At 47.7% G+C, this 22536-nt stretch overlaps 1 protein-coding gene across 1 annotated transcript in view; it reads left to right on the forward strand.

The window, feature by feature from the left end:
* The window catches only part of LOC149337306 (uncharacterized), an 86709-nt gene extending 72528 nt beyond the window's left edge, over positions 1-14181 (forward strand). The window contains exons 3-8 of the mRNA XM_089553413.1: positions 1330-1536; positions 3391-3840; positions 5193-5492; positions 10051-10386; positions 11294-11635; positions 13935-14181. Of these exons, the coding sequence (XP_089409539.1) occupies positions 1330-1536; positions 3391-3840; positions 5193-5492; positions 10051-10386; positions 11294-11635; positions 13935-14149 (1850 nt within the window). The 3' untranslated portion in view covers positions 14150-14181. The remainder of the gene's footprint in view (positions 1-1329; positions 1537-3390; positions 3841-5192; positions 5493-10050; positions 10387-11293; positions 11636-13934) is intronic.
* Positions 14182-22536: the final 8355 nt, after the last annotated feature.

A 22536-nucleotide genomic window follows, 5' to 3' on the forward strand; every position in this document is an offset into this window, starting at 1 on the left:
ACTGAACAGTGTTGTAAACCTTTTTTCGAAGCGTGCAGTATACTAGCCATGCATAGGAGCTACCAAGTGAGGGCGATACTGCATTTGATTATAAAAGCAGGTGCATCAGGTGTCAGCGCGCCATCTATTTCACTGATGATTAAGGAATCGACGTTTCTATGTGTGGCCTACTGACATCGATATTTAAGTCGGATGACATCAAGAAGCAATCGGCTTATATGATATTTTTGTGTCAATAAACGGTTAGTTCGAAGTGGGCATTTGTATTGCCAGCGTCTTTTTCGATCTTCGTTCTTGTACTCTTGTAGGTAGCCTGCTACAATTGATGACAGGCTCGGTTGTTCTTGTTCGAGACAGTATCCTGCACCAGTCACCTCACAGCTTCATCGAGATTATCTAAATGTTACCACTGAGCAGGACTCGTAAAGGCGAAAAGAGCCTGTTCGTAAATAGATCGTCGAAAGACCACTAATTTATAGCAAACTGTGAGATGATTCCAATAAAACTTCTTAATTTAAAATCCTGACGTTTCGGAGCTGCCTCGGGGATTTCGGCTTGCGTCTTTAGGGGCCTGGTTTTGGGGGTGGGGGTAAAGCGTTGACGGTGGCGTCTTCAGAATCAGAATCAGTTTATTTAAACGAACAAATAGTATATCCACATACTTGTTAAATACAGGAAGAGGTCCCAAAGCAAAAGGGTGCACAGCGAAGTTCCTCCATATACACAAGGGGGAGGTTGCCTCTTATGCGCCTGACATTGTTCGAAGCGGTTTGGATGCTGCAAGATTCGTGTAGGGTACTTTTTCTCTCATTGGTTTTGGTTCTGACAGTGGGGGTTGCTTCTCAGTTGATTCTGAGCACTCCGTCTTCGCTATGTTTGGCTATCGGGTTGCATTCGCTAGTAAACTGCTAAAGATATTTTGTTTTTGACGGTGATTAAAGAGTTGTAACGATAGTGCTTCACATAAACTAAGCAACTTCAGGAGACTATCATGGCAAAGGAGGCAACGATCATTGCAGACTGCTTCGCAAAAGTGGTGTACCACGGAATGAAGAGCCTCAACCTGTATGATGATTATCTTGAGGAGTAATTCGCAAAAGTAACGTATTTCTGTGAGCAAACTCTTATTGATATTCATATAGTGTTTGTCCGATCCTACTAGAAGTTGAAAAAAACAAACATCCTTTCTACGTCTCCATACCGACTTTCCGCGTCCGTTTGTTCATGTCCGCAGCGACGTACAAATCCGTACATTCTCGCGCCTTCTGAGCTCGGCTGAACTATCCCCGGAGTTTTGATTTTGGGTATGCCTGCACCACGTCTACCCAGGCGACCACGACCTGACGCTGACATGGTACCACGATGGCGTGAAGCTCAGAGCGGCACAAGAGACTGTGGCGACAACCCAGGGCGGCTGGAAGAGCCTCCTGACTTTGGGGCCACTGCGTCGCAGCCACCTCCACTCCAACCTGACCTGCGAAGCAGCCAGTGACGTCTCTTTGCCGGCATCGACGACAGTGCTCGTCGACATGTTCCGTAAGAGTGTCCGAAGAGTCTCTGCGTTCCCGCACGCCTCCTTAGATATATATCACCGCAGGCTCGTAGAAATACACGACACATGGAAGGCAACATTGTACAGGATTGCGAAAAACTTTGGAGTTAGAACTTGTGCGCTTCTTTTTGTTCGAAGTATTTCTCTGGCCATATAATTTCCATGAGATGTTTTCACAAGAGATGCAGAAGTAAAATTAAATTTTATCTTAAATGCGAACCTCGTGTTCTCTTCAAGAAGCATTCTAGAGAAGGGAGATACCTTGTACACACGTGTGTGCGTGCGTGTTTCTTCCTCCCATCTTGTGTTGATCTGTGCAAAGTTTTCCCGATTACGTTGCTACACCAACTGGCGCAACGCTCTGCTCTACTAAAGTATACAGCATGAGAATTTGCAGACTAAAAATAAAACATTCCTTGAAACAAAAGCGAACAAAAAAAAAACAAGCAGCTGGATGCCAACAAAATCTTTTCGTGCAACGTTGCGAAGTTTTGTGGCACACAGCAATTAACTATCCACCTAGGTGACCTGTATATTTTGTTTATGATACACAAATTTTAGATGTCTTCCTGACCTTCATTATGCACAATGAGTGTGCTCTGCACTTGTACGGAAAATACAATGAAGCTGACCGTCGCGACTAGGGATCAAAAACAAAATCAGCAATTTGTAATGAAATGTGAAAGCATAAGTATTTTTTGCCCGCGAGCACAACCAGTACTTTCTTGGGATCCAGCAGTTTTGGAGGAAACACTCTTCATTTTACTCCGCATACAAAGCGCCCGAACAGGAAATTCGGTAGCTATTTTTGTTATCGCCCTTTCTCTTGCACGTGAATTCTGTGTGAACTCAGTCCGCTATTGTCAAGGGCAGAGAAAGAAGTTTCCGAAGTCGTGTTTCTAATTTGTCAAGGTATCTGTTGCATTAAAAATTTGATATCGTTTCTTTTATCTTAAAGCTCTTCACTCAGTTCTCCAAATAAGGGGGAAAGTTGACAAAACTCTCCTTATTCCTGCCTTTCTCTTTCCAGAAAACTCGTATTTTGCACTGATTCCCCGAAGAAACCTCATGCCAGTGTCGCCTACCTGTCAGATTCATTCATTTTCCTTCTTTCGTCTTTATTGATAGCGCAGACCACAATCTCACTAATCGCGCCTTGAGCTGCTCTTTCATAAAGTGTTTTATAATCTATCCTCACTCTTTTGCATAAAAGCCAGTTTCTCTTCCTGGTGGGAGGATGACATCTTATCCGCCTTGAAGCCCCACAAATTGATTCCACTATGCAAACAGCTTGATTGTGCATATAAATACGAGTTACTTGATTATGGTTGTTACTTCTTTATGTCATCTCAAAACAGGTGGAGAGGAACAGCTGAGCAAACGCACCACGCTAACTGGTTGTTAGTGTAACCACCACGCCTCTCCTAAAAAAATTCAATAATTCAATTGATATTGTGTGTCCATAAAAAAAATTGTACGAGTGATAAGTACGAGCAGGCGTAAGTCAAAGTTGGTGATTTTCAGTGGGCAGGAAGTAATTCGCATTAAAAGTCCCTGAATGTGCTCCGTTTATTTCTGTACGCACCTGTGAAGCTGTTAGCCATTACCGAATTAAAACCATCCCGCTATCTCAAATAAAAGTATGACTCATGTATGACAAGGGTCGCGATATATCAACTTTTAACCACCAAAAGGAAGACAGATTCGGTTGCCTAAGCAAAAGCATCGCGGTAAAATGCCAGCACTGTAATTATTTTGCCGCACTGTTGCTTACAGTGTTGCCGATTTTTACATAAACTGCGAAAGTGGTGACGGTGATCCCTGGTTTACCCTCGCAGTGGCACCCACAGCTGTGACTATATGGAGCTGGCCTTTGCATAAGGTTAATGTATCTCGTTCGGTGGCATTCACCGAAGCATCCGCGCTACTCTCACCACCATCAAAGACTACACCGTCTGAGTCGGGTCCCGCGGCGGTAGGCGCAGAGGATCAAAGAAGGGCGGCAGTTCTGCCTTCAGTCGAAGTGCCCCTTCTAACACCTGCATCGAGAAGCTTCGAGTGTGCAGCCAGCGGAAGCCGACCAGCTGCAAATATCACGTGGTTTCTCGACGGGCGGCCCGTGGAGCCGGCATTCAGCAGCAGCGTGACGCAGGGCAACGTTACGACCAGCATGCTCTTCGTGCCTCCAGCAGTGCAGCCCGGGAGGCTGCTGGAATGCCGTGCTACCAACGGCAACCTGCCCGAGAGCCTTGGCGTCATGAGCAACTTCTTCAAAATGGACACTTCACGTAAGGGACATCTTAGAAGAAGAGATGCAAGAGCATAGGCTGCAACTCCAGGAATGTCAGTCAATACCAGAAATGGCAGTCAATACCAGGAATTCGGAACAGCGCCTATCCAGTGCCGCTAATTCTACGTGCCTATCACACTCCCTTCTGCAGCCACTGGACCATATCCTTTCTGCGTTACGGCAACGATAATGTCAACATGCTACCTTTCGTAGTACAAAGCCATAAGCCGTGTGGTGGCAGCAAAGGCAACTAGAAGTGCTTCTCCCGAATTCCTGGTAGTGATGAGTCTGTATTTCTATAACGCATTTACAACGCGCGAGAGAAAAATTCTGTAAACCACTCGGCTAAGTGAAACATTGAAGAGTGAGTATTTTGAAAAACTAGCCGCGAGGTTAAAAAATTCTGCTAGGCCTGACGACCTTTCTTAACTCAGGTTCGATTTAGCTCACTGTAACCTAGACTTCCAGGCACTCGGCCCTGAGAAAGTGAAAAAGAATGCTATACTTATACCTCATGAAGTATGAATCATTCGTTACTTGAGTAGTTAAATACGAAGAAAAATATTCGGCCAAAAACTAAGCGCAATTCTTAACTACAAATGAGCATAGAATAAAAAAAAAACAAGGAATAGGAATGTGTCAAATATTCGGAGGCAAAAAATTGAATATCGGAAAATTGTAACATACTCTTATGGAAATATTAAGGTTAATGACCCATTACTGTAGTATGTAGCCAATTCTTTCTTTTAAAGTATTTCCAACGATCGCATCGAACACTGTCATAAAACTGCAATAAAAACCGATGGGGACCGCTTTGGACGACAGCAAAAGCATTAATAGCACAAAAAACCAGACTCACACTGCCGCCGGGTGACTTGCGGATATAGTGACTGTTATAGTGAATCTTACATTATAGGAAAATATTCCGCGCATAAAGGGTTTCCCGCTCAAATATGCTTTTTTGTCCAGAATTGTTAGGTATGGCTCTGGCTGAGCGATTAGTCGATTGGTCGCTTTGGGAGTACGTATTGTACTTCGGGTGAAGGACGAGAAAGTAGTGCATGAATTTAAGAGATGGTGCATATTTACATATCTAACGTTTTTCTCTGTGGGATATACACAGCTTTCGTTTTTCGTTAACTTCCAGTAGAGTCACCAGTGACGTTATGCAAAACATGCTTGCGCGCCCTGGCCGCTGCGGCACAAGGTGATGTGTTATGCCCAATATTTTTGCCGGCTGTGTAACACGCCGTATCTCAGTTGTTCTATATTTGATTTGGAAGCCCGGCAGTGGTCAAAAGTACAAAATCACGTCAAGCGTCTCGAAGAAAACAATGCACTGTCCCGCAGACCAGACCAAGGTGAGCGTGCGGCTGGGTGCGGGTCTCAACGCGAGCGACATCGCCGAAGGAGCTGACGTGTACATGGAGTGCTCGATACTGGCCGCCTCCAAGGTCAGCGAGGTCTCCTGGCGCCACGATGGACACCTGGTGAAGGGACTCAAGGGCGACTCGGGTGAGGCGCTCGTCACCTCGCGCTACCTGGTGATTCGAGAAGTGAACGTCACTCACTCCGGCCGCTACACTTGCGGGGCCACCAGCGCGGATGGTGAGACGACGGAGAGCGCGCCCCTGGAGCTCCGTGTGAGACGTGAGTGCCAAAGGATTTCGAGGGCAGTGTGCTGATGTCGTCTACGCTAATAATACAGGGTGACTTTTGACAACGACAGCTGACGGTTACCGAGTTTCGCGTCTTCAGAGCATGTCGTAGTGGTCGGTGTAAGCGGTGGGTGCGTTGACATGGGAACCACTCCGAAGGTGATGCCGTGGAAGAAGGATGATATGACATCATCGGAGGAATCCGTCACTGGTGGATGGTGGCCGCGGAAACCACCCGGACGGTAGTTTCCCTCTAAGGAGCAGGAGGGTCACCGTAATAGGGGAAGGTTATCGCGAGAGTGCAGGTAAACGCAAACCGTGGTGCTTAATAATGGAACAATCCGAAGGGTTGTTACCGCGGAAGCAGGTGGAAGAGTGTAGCGAGACCGGAGGAATCCATCGGGCCAGCTGTTGCAAAACACGCCGTCCGAGGAGAGGGTCATGGGTTGCGCAACGCGCCTAGAGCGGCGTACTGGAGGGGAGAAACAGTCGAAAAGCGAGTATGTGTGGGAAACAGAAGAGCACTCTAGAACAATGCAGCACTTTAGAACAATCCCTCTCTTATTCACTCCCTCAATATATCGTAAAATATAAATAGCTCAACAGCTTTCGCTGAACATTGTGTTACACAGTAACAGAAAAGTATTATTTTTTTTAATTACTCACTTTGTGATGCACGTTGTAATCACTATCACAACTTTCTGCCGCCCCCTCTCTTGGAATCCACTCCGTTACCATTAATTACCAGCGGTTATCTTGCCTTCGCATTACATGCCCTGCCCAAGATAGTTGTTCTTCTTGATTTCAACTAGGATGTCATTAACCTGCGTTTGTTCCCTCACCCACTATGCCCGCTTCCGTTCTCTTAACGTTGCACCCATCATTTCAGGTTCGATAGCTCGCTGCGTTGTCTCTAAGATGAACTCTTTTCGTTAGCCTCCATGTTTCGGCCCCATAGTGGCGCACCGGTAAGTTATAGCTGTTGTATACTTTTCTGTTAAGGCCGATTGGTAAACACTCATCTGAGAGGACCTGCTTTATTTACTGTACTTCGTCTTATTATTCTGTCGCTCTTATGATCCCTATCAGCGGTCACTACCTAATCTAATTAGGAGTATTCCCTTACCACATCCAGCACACTTCTACCAATTGTGAATTACCACATCCAGCACCTTTCTACCAATTGTGAACTGCTGTTCTCTTGCGAAACTGGTGAACTTTACATTGGCTGTCTTCATGTTAATTTTGAGGCCAACCGTTCTGCTCTGCCTGCCTAACTCATTGATCATGCATTGCAGTTCATTCTCCTGAGTTTATAGAGCTTCCCGAAGTACTTCAAGTTTTTAGTTATTCGCGAATGGATTCGCTTACTTTTCGCACCTTATTTCAAGACTGATTGCTTAGCCTTCGTCGGATGTGGGCGCGGGCTCAGAAAAGGCAAAAAGTGATAGATCAATGCCTCTACACCTATTGCACTTTGACATGCGCTATAAACGGAATTACTTTAGAATCAACACATTTTTCCAGATTGCGATGAAAGAACGCAGTATGAGGAGATTATTTTACAGAATAATTAAGAAAATTTGGTTAAATTAGTTGCAGAATCTTGAACAATGTCTTGTTATGGTGTGAACGCTAAGCCACACATACTGTCAGTGAAGGCAGCATCCAGGTGACTTTTCCGTTATTTTTCTTATGCAGCTGTAAAGTGTAAAAAAATCGTCCTCTATATGCAGTGTGAGGTACCGTTATTTTGGTGCGATATGATTATAAATTTATGCAGAAATGTTGCCTAGAGCTTGCACATTTAACATGCTTGCACGTTTGTGCCTATAATCTGCTTCAATGCTTTTGTAACCCCGCTGCATAACTGACCGCGATAACAATCGAGGTGTATGCTCAGCTGGAGGATAGCATTAAAGGCCATCTATAGTTTAAATGCAGGCGCGTTAAAGTTGTCCGCGCGTAGCGCACTCTTCACACATGGCTGCATAGGCAGCAGGGATTCGTTATGGATAGCGTTGAGGTGAGCTCCGCAGGCCTCAAGACAGTACACACCTACACTCATCTCATCTGTCCTGCGTAAAAAGGCGTCGGCGATACGGGAGGCATCTGTAATGAAATTTTCGTTCACACATGACGCAAGGTCTTCGAACAGATCCCCGAGCCCACCGTAATACTTTGCTGGTTGCAGACACAGGACCACATCTGTCTACTGCAACTCTTGCCAGTCTTCATAGCTAACGATCGTTCACGGTCGGATATATTCCTGTCTATATAACACTCTTTGGACTGCAAGGCTCATAGAACTCCTCTGCTTTTCAAGGAAAGGAAACAAAAACTCAATGAAAACGGAACACCCTTTAAGCTTTAGCTCCGGTGTACAATTCCCTATTGTCTGTGTAGGTGAGCATGTTACCCAAATGGCAAATAGCTAAGGACGCATACAACGTAAAGGAATTAGCGGCGTAATTAGCGGCCTTTGCCATTCGCAAGTTCAGCGATAGCTAAGCAAAGTCAAGCTGCAAGTTACGTATATGGAAACTAGGTTCAAGCGCATGAAGGCGCGGAAATGGTTCCTCACAACTGTGCCAGAAACTCACCTCAGCTCCAGGCAACACAAAATGACAGCTGTTAAGCGCAGTGGTCTTACTGTAGCGCTGGAGCGTTTACAGAGCATGGACTCTGTTATTCTGGCCTGTGTGTATTTAAGCGGCTGGTAAGGTATGTATTCTTTGGGTAATATAAAGCCCCCTTGTTCTTTGGTGCGCTGAAAAGTAACAAAAATTGTTGTGGACAAGTGTGACCTTATAGCAGTGTTCGAGACACATAATAGCTCTAGCTCATACGAGCCTCGCTCCAATGTAGCGCTAAGGGAAAACTCGATCGCCAACCTCGATCTATTGTTGAGTTACTTTGCAATTAACACTACGCGCCTTAATAACCAAGAGAACCGATACGGATCCCCAATACCGTATAATGAACCAGTAGACATGCTACAACTCCGGCCAAATACTGAATATGAATGCGCCAGATTCTGCCTGTTGCTGTCGCCTTGTCAATTTATCGTTGCGGGAACCGAGATCGTTAGAAGACATGTTTTAAGCAAAGTGCACTTTTTTCATTTTTCTCACATTTTCATTTTGTCTAAGACAAAATTTTAACGCCGCGACCGCCGGAGGCTGTAATGCAGTACCTCCAACACTATTATAATTCAAGACCAGAATTCTTAGAGGCGACGCCTACTGAGGCAAGGGGCCTCTCGGCGCTTGTTTTAGTCACACTACACACCATACCTGGCTTGCGCTGACTCTTAAAAAAGAGAATGTTATTTGTGTCATCAGTTTTAATCGGACACTATTTTGAACAATGTAGGAGAAAAGAACAAGATGCCGCCGATGAATCGGAACCCACGTCTTCTGCATGCTATAGGGCTACGGCGTCGGCAGTGTAGTCTATCACTTCAGTAAACACCTAAATTCCATTACTGTTCCTAAATTACTTTGTAATCTAAGATCATTTCGCCGCTGCTTCCTTTTCTGACTAAGCGCATCATAAAAATATCAAACTCATTAGCGAAACTCTTCCTGGCAAATGGTGCACAAATAGATTCCTACAGATTGCCCAAAGACGCCCTGTTTTCTATCGGGGCTACCTTTTTTACCTTGTTGATCTCTCTCTTCCAAGGTCAATTCGGCAACGTCCACATATCTATTCTACAGTACAAAACAACAATGGATTCTGAATCAAAGAAATGGCGCAGTAATTGTCTCGCATCTCGTGGACACAAGAGCCGCGCCCTTGGAAGAGAGAAGGTGATGGAGTGAAATGAGAAAGGGAGAAAGAGGTGGCGCAGTGGAGGGATTGAGAATAATTTCGACCACCTGTTCATGATTAACGAGCTCTGACATCACGCAGCACACGGGCGCTTTTGCATTTCGTCTCCATCGAAAGCAACCGCCGCTGGCAGGTTCGAACCCGGGAAGTGCTACTCAGTAGCCGAACGTCGTGCTCCCGTGAGGTGTGGACGTAAGTTGAGCGCGATTCGAAGGTTATCACATTTATTCCGGCTGAAACGAATTAAGGAATATTTCCTGGCGTGACGGTTACTTAGTCCGCAACAGACATGACAGTGCAGGTTAGAGGAATCCTTCGGCTAGCTAAGCCCATGTATTTGCTGCAGCGTTCTTGCGATAATAAACTGTGTTAGAGCAGTTAAATCTGATTGGATTAAGCCTGAAGTGATCACCTTCAAATCGCGCTCGACTTCAATACAGGTGAATATTCGGCGTTTGTTCTCAAGAAGATATTTCTTCCTTGCTAGAAGTAAGTTTCCGTTCTTTCCTTAGCTTCATGGAGTGTTGATATCTCACAACCCTGGCGAAACGTTCTCTATGACGATTCCCATAATCTGTATAGTTGTCTTTAGTTCATGTAGTGACCACATGTAATCAGATTGCAATTTTCCAGGAATAACGAACATACCTCTTAAAAAGAATATTCCAGTTGAGTTAGAGAACTACTGGACATACACGACCTGCTCCTCGCAGACTCCCCTCGATGCATCGCAACACGCAACACGGTCTTGGCAACGACCCCCGGTGAATTTCTGAACGTGACCTGCGACGTAACCGCTGATCCTCGTGAGGGTCTGCGTTACTTTTGGGTCGCTGAAGACAACGCTGGCAAGAGGCATCCCATGCGACTGGGAGCTGCGCCAGCAGAACATGCCGACGGAGATGACGAAGTGCACCTGTCAGAAGTTAACTCGAATCAGCTAGAATTCGTGGTGGACACGCACCTGCTGCACGCTACGCTGCTCTGCTGGGCGAGGAACTCCGTGGGTGTGCAGCTGGAACCCTGCCGTTTCAGCTTTCAGCTGCGACGTAAGTGCTTACACACACTTGCTCTATGGGAAGAAGATGAGCATGGCGTATTACCTGTAGTACTCGAGAACAAGGCAGCAGGCTATTGAAACAAAATTGATATGGGTAACGGCACGACACGCAGTGAGGCCAAAGTAATTGGCACCCCAAACACGAGTACGCCTTTATGGGGGTAAAAAGAGAGCAAGATATCTTTTAGCGCCCAACCTTCTATAAAAGGATGTGCGCTAGAGGACAGCTTACTCCTTTTTACTCCATTCCGTTTAGATTGTGGAGGATGAACGCAAGGCATTATTTGAAATCTGTTAATATTTAATAACCCGTCTTAATAATTTAGAGGTCGTAAACGAAGCAGCAGTCGACGGACCGTCAGGGGAGACTAATCACAGGGCTAATAAGACACCTATGAGAAAGCCCTTTCTGCTTCGGGTTACATTTCTGGTCTGATGATGATAATTATTGCTATTATAACTTACGGACGTCAGCCTTATTGTAGGCGTACTGTCTGAGGGCATCATAGCTCAAGAAGAGACTGAAACACTTTCATCGAAACCATGACCAGACAGATACGCTCGATACGCACCCTCTCCTGCCGCCCTGTACAAGCCAAAGGAGCGTTGCCCCAACGAACATAATGTTAACAAAAAACTATTAAGCATGAAGTGATTTCATTCCCTGTTTTGTGTAATGTTTCCTGCTGCAATGAAGAATCGAAGCTGGCTGCTGCTTTAACAGGCTGTTTCTGAAAAGTGACGGCGATATCCGAGCCGTTAACGCAGGCGTTTGTATCGAGAGCATAGCATGCTACTGCAGAGATCGCGCCAAAGCACTTAGCTATCGGACACCTGTCGTTTTGAGTTTTCTCCCAACAACGCCTCCGTTCTTTTTTCTGCCTTTAAAATCTCAGGTGAGCCCTTGTCGAGCCTCGACTGCGCTGTTGGAAATTACTCGACCTCGGCTTTCTCCCTGACGTGCACTTCCCGCCGACGAGGACACGCCGGAAGAGACGTCATTGGAGCACCTCTGCCTCGCCTCTATGTGCAACTATACGATGAGACCGCTGGCAATCGATCTGTGCGAGCCTTCTGGGCTGGCGAGGGTGGCGACAACTACGGACATCTAGTCTTCCTTACGGGCCTTAAATCGGCCAACGACTACCTCGTGGTTGCTCGGCTCGAACAGGAGACGGCCGCATTCTCTACCTACGTCAGGACGTTGGCCACGGTTGCGACGCACCGGGAAGGCGCAGGTACTTTTTTCGTTGGACGTCACATTTTGCATTACAATAAACAAAATATGTTATCCAACCTTCCTTTAGCCCAAGGAATATTTTTCTAGCCCTTAAGCAATAGTTCTCGAGAGGATATTCGTCTTCTTGAATCCCAAGCCGCCTAAAGGATAATACTTTTTTCCGACGAATTAGGTAATGGTAGCGGCATGTTAAGTAGTACAGCTCTAATTAGAACACGGACAAAGAAAGGCACAAAAGCACGAGTATTGTCAGCCTTTTTTCGTCCCTCTCTTTGTTCCACCCCTGTTACAATTCGCACTCCATTACTCAATGGATATCCAACTCGTCCAAGGCTCAATAGTACGTGTCCCTTAAAAGGTGTCAATTCTTTATTTGGTATGTGAACTTACCATATTTTCTCGATTTTTACGGGCACCCGTTTTTCACTGTCTGAAACAGAAGTGCGATGTTTTCGATAGAAACGCGCGCCATATTTTCAGGCATCCCCCCAAAAAGGCAATGGCGCGAGACGACCGCGGAGTTTTGGCTCACTGCAAGAATTACGCGAATGGAACGGAGAGTAATGAGCCCAGGTGACAATTAGCGTCCATAACGGCGGCCGCTGCGTTATGTTGGTTGGCTCATGCGCGGCCGATAGCCGCTACCGCCGATGGCTGGCGCGAAGGTCAGGGAAGCAAAAATGAAACTAAGCGCTCGAACTGTACTAGGAGGCAGAGGCCATGTTTATTTCGTCACGGCTACTCCTGTTCGCAAGTAAGAGTTTTTAGGTAATTCGTCAGCATGCAATTCGGTTTTGATAGGTCTATTTTGACAACTGCTTGCCGTGCATGCGGCACTCGTACATGGCCTCCTTCATGAAGCAGTTGGAATTAGCCGGTGCGACGCTCTTAGCGAGCCGTAGACTTCGATGGGTGCCGACTGCGACCGCGCCTGCCCTGCGTATTATCCTGATTTACTAATTTTCGCACGTCGAAATAACTTGGTCGGTTGTACTGCATCGACGCAGAGGTACCAAGCCGCCATTTTGTGATGCTCGTGACAAGAGGATGTCAATTGTAAAAAAGAGAAAAGACGAAAGACCATAGAATATTTCGCGGCCTGCCACACAGGTGTAGTGTATGGCTTCCCCGCTTCCTGCGGCCCCGACACAACGGTCAGACCGGGCGGTGCCTGAAGAAGCGCTTAAAGGAGCATGGGTACAATTTAAAGAATGAAAAAAATATTCATATCTGTTCACGCATTGTCTACGGCGCCAGGTAATGAAAGAGAACAAGTGTAGAGCATTGTTTAATCAAGTACGTGTACTTTATACACACAGACATCAGACAACGCGTGAAGTGGTCGAGGCTTTACATATTGTAAAGGATCAGCAGAAGTGCATCTGAAAAACATAGGTTGTTTTAAGCGATAGGGAGCTTGAATTTTTTGACAATGTTTGAGGTTTGCGAGCATCTTTTTGGTTTTTATTGTTGTGTTTTAGGTGTATCTAGTTTTCATGACCTTTTCTTGTTCTTTATTTAAGAAGGCTTCAGCAAATAAAGTCTTTAGTTGCAAGTCAGCGGTTCTGTGTTGTCTTTCTCGGGTCGCTCTTATTTTGCGCTGTTTTACAATCAGCCTGTACCAACTAGCCCAACTCAACGTTTTGATAAATATGACGTTGCTGGCGTAGATTTATTTTCGTACTCGAATCTAACGCTCATGCTATTTTAGGCACCTTTTCTGAAGAAATGGTGCGTTTAGAATCAAGTAAATACGGTAACCGTTTAGTGCTTGGAGGCGTTCATCGTTGTAATGTGTTCTAACAACACCTTTGTCACCGACTGAAATGCCTGCGTATCTTCCATACGATAGACAGTTCCAACTATACTGCACCACACATTTTTCACTGTCCGAAATTATTGTCCCCTTCACTTTAATAATCTGCTATTTGGCTCCTTTTGTCATCGTCGCGTGCACGCATATCTCCTCTACAGAGCAACTTGTAGTCAGGTAGTAGATCAAAAATCTTCAATAACTTCTTTTTGTCCGTTAGAAGATGTATCTTCATAGGAACATTGAGCTGAGATGTTGTGCACAACATCCTATCTATCGTCATATTGCTGCATCCTGTTCCTTCATTGTGGCTTTTCTCTTGCGGGAGTGCACTCTACAGACCCTCGCTTTAAACCTCATTTTAAGACCTGTTGTATGCTTATGAGGGCTCTTTTGATTTCTTTAGGGGTTTCATTTGTTGAGGCTCCTATTACACGTTACAGCCGATCACACCTCACTCCCTTGTTTTCCAACTTCATTGCAGAGAAAAAAGCCGCTGACAAGATCAAGCTACCTGTGGGGAACACGGTCGTGGTTCTCATCTGTGTTGTGTCAGCTACCGCCTTATGCTTAGCGGCCGTCGGTTTTGTGTTGTGGTTCAAGTGCTACCGAAAAAAATCACGCCAACGCAGGGCCGCGGCAGCTTGCAAGCACGCCGAACACAAGTCATACCTCGCCTCGAACACTCCGTGGAGCTGATAATTCTGGCACAGGAGTACGTGCTGTTATCAAGCTCATTCCTACCTCTTCCTGCATAGACTACGGACACCTGCTCCCCTTGCTCATACAGTGCATACCTTGTGCCTCACCTGCCCATAGGAAGTGCAAAGCGCTTTTACTTGGGGCGTCCATGTGCCTGCGCTGAGCCTGGATATTTGAAATGTATATAGAAAATGAGCTTCTCTAATTCAACAGTACTGCATATTGGGCACGTTGGTTGATATACATCTTGCAAAATTTTAGCGCGAAAAACACGGACAGAAAGACAGACAGCGCTCGTGTCATCTACTCTTTCTGTCCGTGTTTTTGGCGCTAAAATTTTGCCAGAGCTTCTGTAATTGTTATTTATATGATACCAACAATGAAAACCAGAAAAAATTCATACCTTCACAACAAACGCTTTAGATTCACACCAAACGCAGGAAAGAGTATTCAATATATTTTGTAATAATGCCTTCTTCTAAGGCCAAACTTATACTACGTGTCGTGAATAGCATGGGTTAAATAAAAATGAAAAAAACATTTCTTTTATCGTGCCTTTCTTTCTTTTTTCATATACTCGTATTAGCGACACTTCTCACTTTCTCTCCTTCTCCATAGCGATTAGCCATGGAGGTTGCTGTACTCCCCTTGCTGAAATAGTATTCATTTCCCAGGAAGAAAGCAGGCTGGGCGTACGTGTGCATGACTCATTTTGTAAAAAAAAACAACAACAAAGGAACCTATATGTTTTCAGAAGACAACCAGTGTCTAGAACTGCCCCATTCGCGATGCGCAACTTTATCTGCTCCATGAAGAAATATATTGTTACGCCCAGGGTTTATTGAGATCGGGACGGAGGACTGAAAGCAGCTGGGTCCGCTTGCCGAGCACGAGATACCACCAACCTTGTTCTCCTCATCTTCGGCTTAGTCAGCAGCGCCGACCATGTAGAATAATAATAGGTAGAATTGGCCTTTTCATGGGCGTCACACTTCCCCCTACGCAGCCGAAACCCGCTGGGCGAGTTAAGAAGCGCCGCGCGAATGGTAGGGCTTCAGCCGGGCAACGTGAGTGACTTCAGTTCGCGCTGAACGACGTCCGCTTGCCGTGAGACGAGCTACGCGGTAATTGAGCTCGCCAAATTGCTCAATAATGACATAGGGTCCATCGTAATGGCACAGCAGCTTCTGAGACAATCCTCGCTTTCTGATAGGCCGCCACAACAAGACCAAATCACCAGGCCTGTAAGTGACATGACGGCGGCGGGCATCGTAGCGCGCTTTAGACCGATCTTGGGAAGCAAGAACACGAAGACGAGTAAGGCGTCGGGCTTCTTCGGCGAGACAGAGTGTCTCAGCGATGGAGGGATCTTCAGGAAGCTGGTCAGAAAATGGTAGGATGGTGTCCAGGGTGTAGCGCGGGGGTCGAGCATAGAGTAAAAAGAAGGGGCTGTAGCCAGTAGTCTCATGGCGCGCGGTATTGAACGCGTACGTGATGAACGGCAGGACGCTGTCCCAATTCTTGTGCCTTGAATCAACATACATTGACAGCATGTTGGTGATCGTGCGGTTCGTGCGCTCAGTGAGTCCATTCGTCTGGGGATGGTAAGGCGAGGAATGGCGAAAATGCGATGCGCAGGAACGGAGAAGTTGCTCCACGACGTCAGCGGTGAACTGCCGACCACGGTCACTGATGATAACTTTTGGAGGTCCATGACGTAGAACTATGAATCGTAGCAGAAAAGAGGACACATGATGCGCTGTAGCTGCGGGTAGAGCTGCCGTTTCACAATAACGAGTAAGGTAATCGACACAAACCACTATCCAGCGGTTCCCATGATATGATTTCGGAAACGGGCCAAGGAGATCTATGCCCACTTGCTCAAACGGTGCTGCAGACGGTGTCACAGGGTGAAGCTGACCAGATGCAAGGCTAGTAGGTCGCTTGTATCGTTGACACTGAGTGCAGCTGGCGACGTACCGCTCAGTCGTGGCCCGCATTTTCGGCCAATAGAAGCGTGCCTGAGTACGGTGCAGCGTCCGTGCTGAACCAAGATGTCCAGATGTATACGGTCATCGTGCATGGCTTGCAAAACAGAGTTGTACAGGCTCTTCGGGACTACCAGCAGGAAGCGGTGGCCCGTAGAAGAATAGTTTTTCTTCCACAGAAGACCATCCCGCACACAAAAGTGGCTGACATTGGAAGGATCTTCAGCTGCCGCAAGGAGAGACCGTAGGGTTAAATATTTCTGCTGTTCCGCTTTGAACGTTGCGACATCAGGAAAAGCAGATGACACTGACACGACGCAGTGGTCCAAAGTAGCGATGGTAGGCTCAGACTCAGGAAGGGGCAGCCTCGAAAGACAGTCCGCGTCAGCGTGACGGCGACCACTCTTGTAGACGACTGTGTAATCGAACTCTTGTAGCCGGAGAGCCCACCGTGCAAGGCGCCCACACGGGTCACGAAGGTTAACGAGCCAGCAGAGGGCATGATGGTCGGTGACGACGGTGAACGGTCGTCCGTACAGATAGGAACGGAAACGCTGCGTGGCGAAGACAACAGCCAAGCATTCTTGCTCGGTGACTGTATAATTGCGCTCCGGCTTGCTGAGCGAGCGACTCGCATACGCAACAACGTGCTCTTTGTTGTCGCATCGCTGGACGAGAACAGCGCCGAGGCCAACACCGCTGGCGTCAGTATGAATCTCTGTGGGAGCGGAGGGATCGAAGTGGCGAAGTACAGGGTGGCATGTCAGGAGGAATTTTAGTTGGCGAAAGGTGGAGTCGCACTCAGGTGTCCACTCGAAAGCCACATCTTTGTGAAGTAGACCAGTCAGGGGGTAAGCTACGTCCGCAAAACGATGAATAAAGCGGCGGAAGTAAGAGCATAAGCCCAAGAAGCTCCGCAGCTCTTTGACAGACCGCGGTGGCTTGAACGACTCGACAGCTGCAGTCTTGGCTGGATCAGGTCTGACGCCGTCTTTGTCAACGAGGTGTCCAAGCACTAACGCTTGACGCGCACCAAAGTGGCACTTTTTAGAGTTAAGCACAAGGCCAGCTTGGCGCAAACAGTCCAGGACGAGAGCTAAACGGTCGTTGTGCTCACTGAACGTCTTTCCGAAAATTACAACGTCGTCGAGGTAGCACATGCATATTTCCCATTTCAAACCGCGGAGTATAGTGTCCATAAATCTCTCGAAGGTGACGGGCGCATTGCAAAGGCCAAATGGCATCACATTAAATTCATAAAGGCCATCAGGCGTTATAAACGCTGTTTTTTCTTTGTCCGCGGGATGCATAGGGATTTGCCAATACCCCGACCGAAGATCAATAGAAGAGAAGTAGGAGGCTGAAAATAGGCAGTCAATGGCATCGTCGATTCGAGGTAGGGGGTATACGTCTTTTCTCGTGACGGCATTCAGACGACGGTAATCCACGCAAAAACGCCACGACCCATCCTTCTTCCGAACAAGAATTACTGGAGCAGCCCAGGGACTCGACGACTCTTGTATAACACCTTTAGTTAACATCTCCTTCACTTGCTCGTTGATCAGCTTACGTTCAGACGGGGCCACTCGGTAGGGCTTTTGCCGGATCGGATGTGAGGCGCCAGTGTCAATCCTGTGAAGGGTCCGAGACGAGGGGATGGAAGGTGGGCCACCGGGCTGTGAAAAGTGAAACATGGTGGAGTGTCGCAGAAGAATGGCCAAGAGATCACGGCGCTCATGGGTCGAGAGCGAGTTGTCAATCATGCTGAGTAGCTTGGGCTCGTCACAAAACTCTGGCGCTTCCGCGTGCAAGGCGTCGGTAACCAAGGCAACGGACACTTGTGAGGCGTGGCTGAACGACGCAAGCTTCTGGCCTTCAGGCAAAACTACCGCTTCTGTATAACAATTCACTGCCCATAATTTCTCTCTCTTGCGTGTGTTTCTCTACCTTGCGTGTGAGGGAGCCGTCTCGACCGAGAACCAGCAGCATTAAGCATGCGATGTGAAGTCGAATGCTCACAACAAGTCTGTCGAAAACCTAAGCCAGTCAGGGGAAACCAAGAGTTGAGGCTCTGGCAACCCATGGAGCACAAAGACCCAACGTGGTGCACATAGCTAACTAATGCGTATTTGAAGTGTGGCAGCTGAGAAGAGCAGAGGAAAACCAAGCAGACAGCAGTGGTCTAAAACACTTAAACGTCGAACCGCAAACCACAGATTGTCTGACTTTTGCTAGGACTCGTGTTTTAACGTATCTTTGCAAGATCGACTCTCCGCATATTGCTACCCATCAGTTCTCATAATCCGAATACATGTGCTGGGGATTGGCAAGCTTTGAATGATCCTGGTGGATGTTATCGGTGTACAGGCTTGTGTGCAAAGTTGTGTAAAACAAGTCGACTGACTAAGCGGTTATTTCGAACACACGTAAAAAAATGGCGATTTCCTCTCCCTTATTTCATTCCTTGTGTCCAGGACGGTAAGCGTCAGACATTAACTGGACCTGGCCTTCATTGAGAACGCACACGTGTCTGAAGCATCAACCGCGAGTGGTACATTTCATCCATCTTTTCTTTCTTTTGATATCGAAAGATGCAAAGTACTTTTGAAAACACTTGTTTTCACTAATCCACCACAATTAAGCAACTAATCCATAGTATCCACCCACAGAACCCCTCTGAGCCACTTTAATCCTCCCACTAATCACCACTAATACATAATGTATTGATTTATTGGGGAGGGCCTACTTCTAAATTTTGGGCAGTCCTTTCGTATATTGGGTGGCCCGGACTCCCGATCTGTGTCCCACCCGTTCACACATACATACCCCAACCGCCTGGGAGGCCGCATTTCTGGCCACATGAGCTCAAGCTGACTGACCGGGCTAGGCTGGAGGGCGAGGCCAGATGGCTGTCGTATGAGGAGCCCTTCCAGGATGGTTTTCACCTTTCATAGTAAATGAAGTTTAATGAAGCTGTGTGAGTTGTGGACGCACCTGGGCTGTAGCCTAGCCGTTGAGGTAGATTTGGGGAGAGGCAGGGCTGCATTAGGAGAATGAGGCTGTTCGCTTTTTAGCTCCTCGGTGCGAGAAAGGAAGAGATACGAAAGAGAATGAATGAAGCGGCTGAGAACAAAGTCCTGGAACAGGCGGCGGAGATCGTGTTCGCGCATGGCGTCCTGCGTGAACCGTTCTGCATAATTCTCTATTGTACCTGTATTATCTCATGTTGTTAGCCACTGTATGTAGCCAACTGTTAAGGCCGGGTGCCCGTGGTGTAGTCACGCCGTCAGTAAACAGCTTTCACAATGGGCACCCTACCACCATGTGCTGCATGGCACAAAAAAGAAACACTAATATAACAAATACAAAACAAATAGCTTCATCTTTTTCTATCGTACTTATTGTTCCCTTTGGAAATATTTCCTGATAACTCAGCTCGGAATAATTCAGGAAGCCAATATTTCCATTCGCTACAAATTAAACTTTAAATATTTCATAAAACTATAATGGAAGCACAAGTGAGAAGCATCAGGAATCCATTAATACTGTTCTTTTATATTTTCAGTGCACAGGATACAAAAAACAGACTATCGCGTTGCAGAAAATATGTATAGAATACGAACTTGTTGCACAAGCCCAAATGAAGTAAGAAAGTATTTTTACGACGAAGGAATTACGGTCGCTGATGAAGTATGTTCGTGTGCATGGCTAGCTTTATGAAATTGAAAGTAGGGAGCACCTCTTCAGACTGATTCTGAGCATAAAGTGCTTAGCATTCCAGTCGATTGTGAGATATGAGCAGCTAATTAGAGGGCAGAAATGCTTTGTTAGCCACATGAACACTTTTCGCAGGGCAACTTCGAAGCAACGCGCTTTGAAAAGCAGCCAAGATGCTCGGAAAGAATAAATACATCGCTACTGGAACGTAAATAGCTCTACCCCGATCTCGATAATCAAACCAGGAAAAAATATTTGGTGCTCAACGTTTATATTATAGGTGAAAATTAATCTATTAAAAAAGAGTAAGGTCATCACAGCTTGCAAATATCATATGCTGTCAAAGTAGGTCTTCAGTGTTCCCGATAGCGGTCAGCTACACATTGGTTTCGCGATTGCCGTTATGGAGGCTATGTAAATATCTTGCAAAACTGTGCTCATAAACTGCACAAAAAGGGGAATTTATAAAGAAATTGTAGAAGATTGCTGAAGAAGAATTGCTGACAACGGACATGGGAGCAGGGGAGGCCATGGTCGGGCCGTCACCGACCGTAGTGCTGCCCGCGGACACAAGTGTCGTCGGTGTGGGGACGTTGGAGCTGGTGTCGGTGGGAATCCGGCGCGCCGAGTACGTCGGCACAAGCGCTGGAGTGGGCGAAACGGCTCCGTGGCCTGACAGCAGCTGTGGTTTGACCATCGACATAGCGGCGACAGCTGTGACGATGCCGGAGCAAGTTGCTGGGCTCAATGCCAGGTGCTTGGGCGAAGCGGGATCGACAGTCCGGAGCGGTTGGCCAGGGATGATGCGCGTGTGAGCATGGTCGGCTGTAGGTGGCTGCAAAAAGGTTGTTGCAGTGACAGGCCGTGCAGCTGAGACTGCGACATCAGATGGCTGGCTGGCAGCAAAAGACACAGGTGGTGGTTCGACAGTGGCTGCACTACTCGGTGTGGGTAGCTCGACCATGCGGTGCCGAAGGTGGCTCAAGTCAGGCACCAAAGCAGACGCTTGCTGCGGCGGTGTCGAGCTGCCAGGGTCAGAATCCGAGAAGCGGTTGACCGTACTGAGGGCTGGGGGTGGGGCCTCGTGGGCAGGCGGTGTGGTCGCCAGGGTAGTGGGGCTGGTATGTGGCATATGCTGCGGTGGCGGCGTCAACCTCACAGCAGAGGCCTGCAGAGCTGTTGGCGGTAGTGACGAGGTAGATGGAGATGCCGGAAGCCGCGGCACGGCTGCTGCCGCAGAGTCGTCTTTGGCTGCAGGAGGCTCTGGCGACAACGCCACTGAAGCGCAAGGTGGCAGAGCCAGAGACGCGGGTCGGATAGTAGTGGGAGCAGGACGCGAGGCGGAGCTCGTGCGGATCCCACCTGGTGTGGCGTCGAGAGAGACAACCGGGCTGGAGACGCTGGACGCGAGTGGCGGCGATGCGGCGAGGGGCTGCTGAGGCGGGCCGGGTTCTGATGAAGGCTGCGTGGGCGCGAGCGAGGCCGGTGCAGGGCCAGAGGCTGGCGGCGGCGAAAACGGGTCCGCTGCGTCGTAGAGCGGCGGCGGAACGTAGTAGGCGCCGAAGTACGCCAAGACGGCCGCACGCAGCTCATCGTATGGCCGGCCGCCGAAAGCAGAGTAGGTGAGCCGACGCAGGAGGTCGGCCGGGAGGATGTCACAAAGGACTTCGTGTTTGAACGGCTGGATGGTGATGCCGTTCAGGTACATCGCAGCCTCCAGTTGGGCGAACCACCCGCCGACGCCTGCAGGCCGGAACGCCGGGAGCGGCGGGTCGAAACTTGGGTGCTGCCAGTACGCCATGCTGGAACGCCGCTGCGATAGAAGGCACGGTTCGCCGGGTCACCACTGTTGAGGATTTGCGGGGTCGCAGCGGAGCACCAGAGAGAGACGACCAGCGTGGCAGGCTTCTAGTTCCGAACTGCGCGTGCCGGGCGTGCGCTCCGAGCACGCGCTGTAGTTCTTTATTTTCTTTTGTCGCGGGAACGCCGATCTCAGCGCCTGCGCTTTATAGCGTCGCCGGGCGCTACAAAATGATTCCGAAAAAATAATAAGGCTCTTTTTTACCACCCACTATAATAGTACGCCGCTATCATCCGCGAGAAATTGAACAATTTATTGGCTACTTCCGCGCGTTGTCAGTCCCGATAAGCAAGTGAATTATCAGTAGGAATTTTTTTATCATTCTGGCTCATTTTATTGACTCGGGCGCTCAATAGTACGCACTATCAACTATGGCTACACAGTATTTAGTATGATAGAGTGTGAGCTTGTCCAAAAAAGGAAATGAGTCGTAATCACTGTAAGAAAAAATACGCAGAACCATGAAGTCCGCGCACGCACTGGAAGTTGGTACACTGCATCTAATTTTTTTGTTTGCGTCCCGTAAGTTTATTTGTGGAGTCGGCAAAAGAGTTTGCATTAAAAATACCGCGGCGGTTTAATTCCTTTGGAGGAGAAATTCTAGTGACCCGTGTACTGTACGTAGTCAGTGCACGTTAAAGAACCCCAGGTGGTCGAAATTTCCGGAGCCCTCCACTACGGCGTCTCTCATAGCCTCAGTCGCTTCGGGACGTTAAACCCCATAAACCAAACTAAACCAAACCAAACCTATGAATGGAAAGGCAGGGAGGTAAACTAGGTGACGCCCAGTACCCTACCCTGCACGTGGTAAGGAAGAC

The sequence above is a fragment of the Amblyomma mixtum genome, chromosome 7, assembly GCF_055824585.1.
Source record: "Amblyomma mixtum isolate Tamu chromosome 7, ASM5582458v1, whole genome shotgun sequence".
NCBI lineage: Eukaryota > Metazoa > Arthropoda > Arachnida > Ixodida > Ixodidae > Amblyomma > Amblyomma mixtum.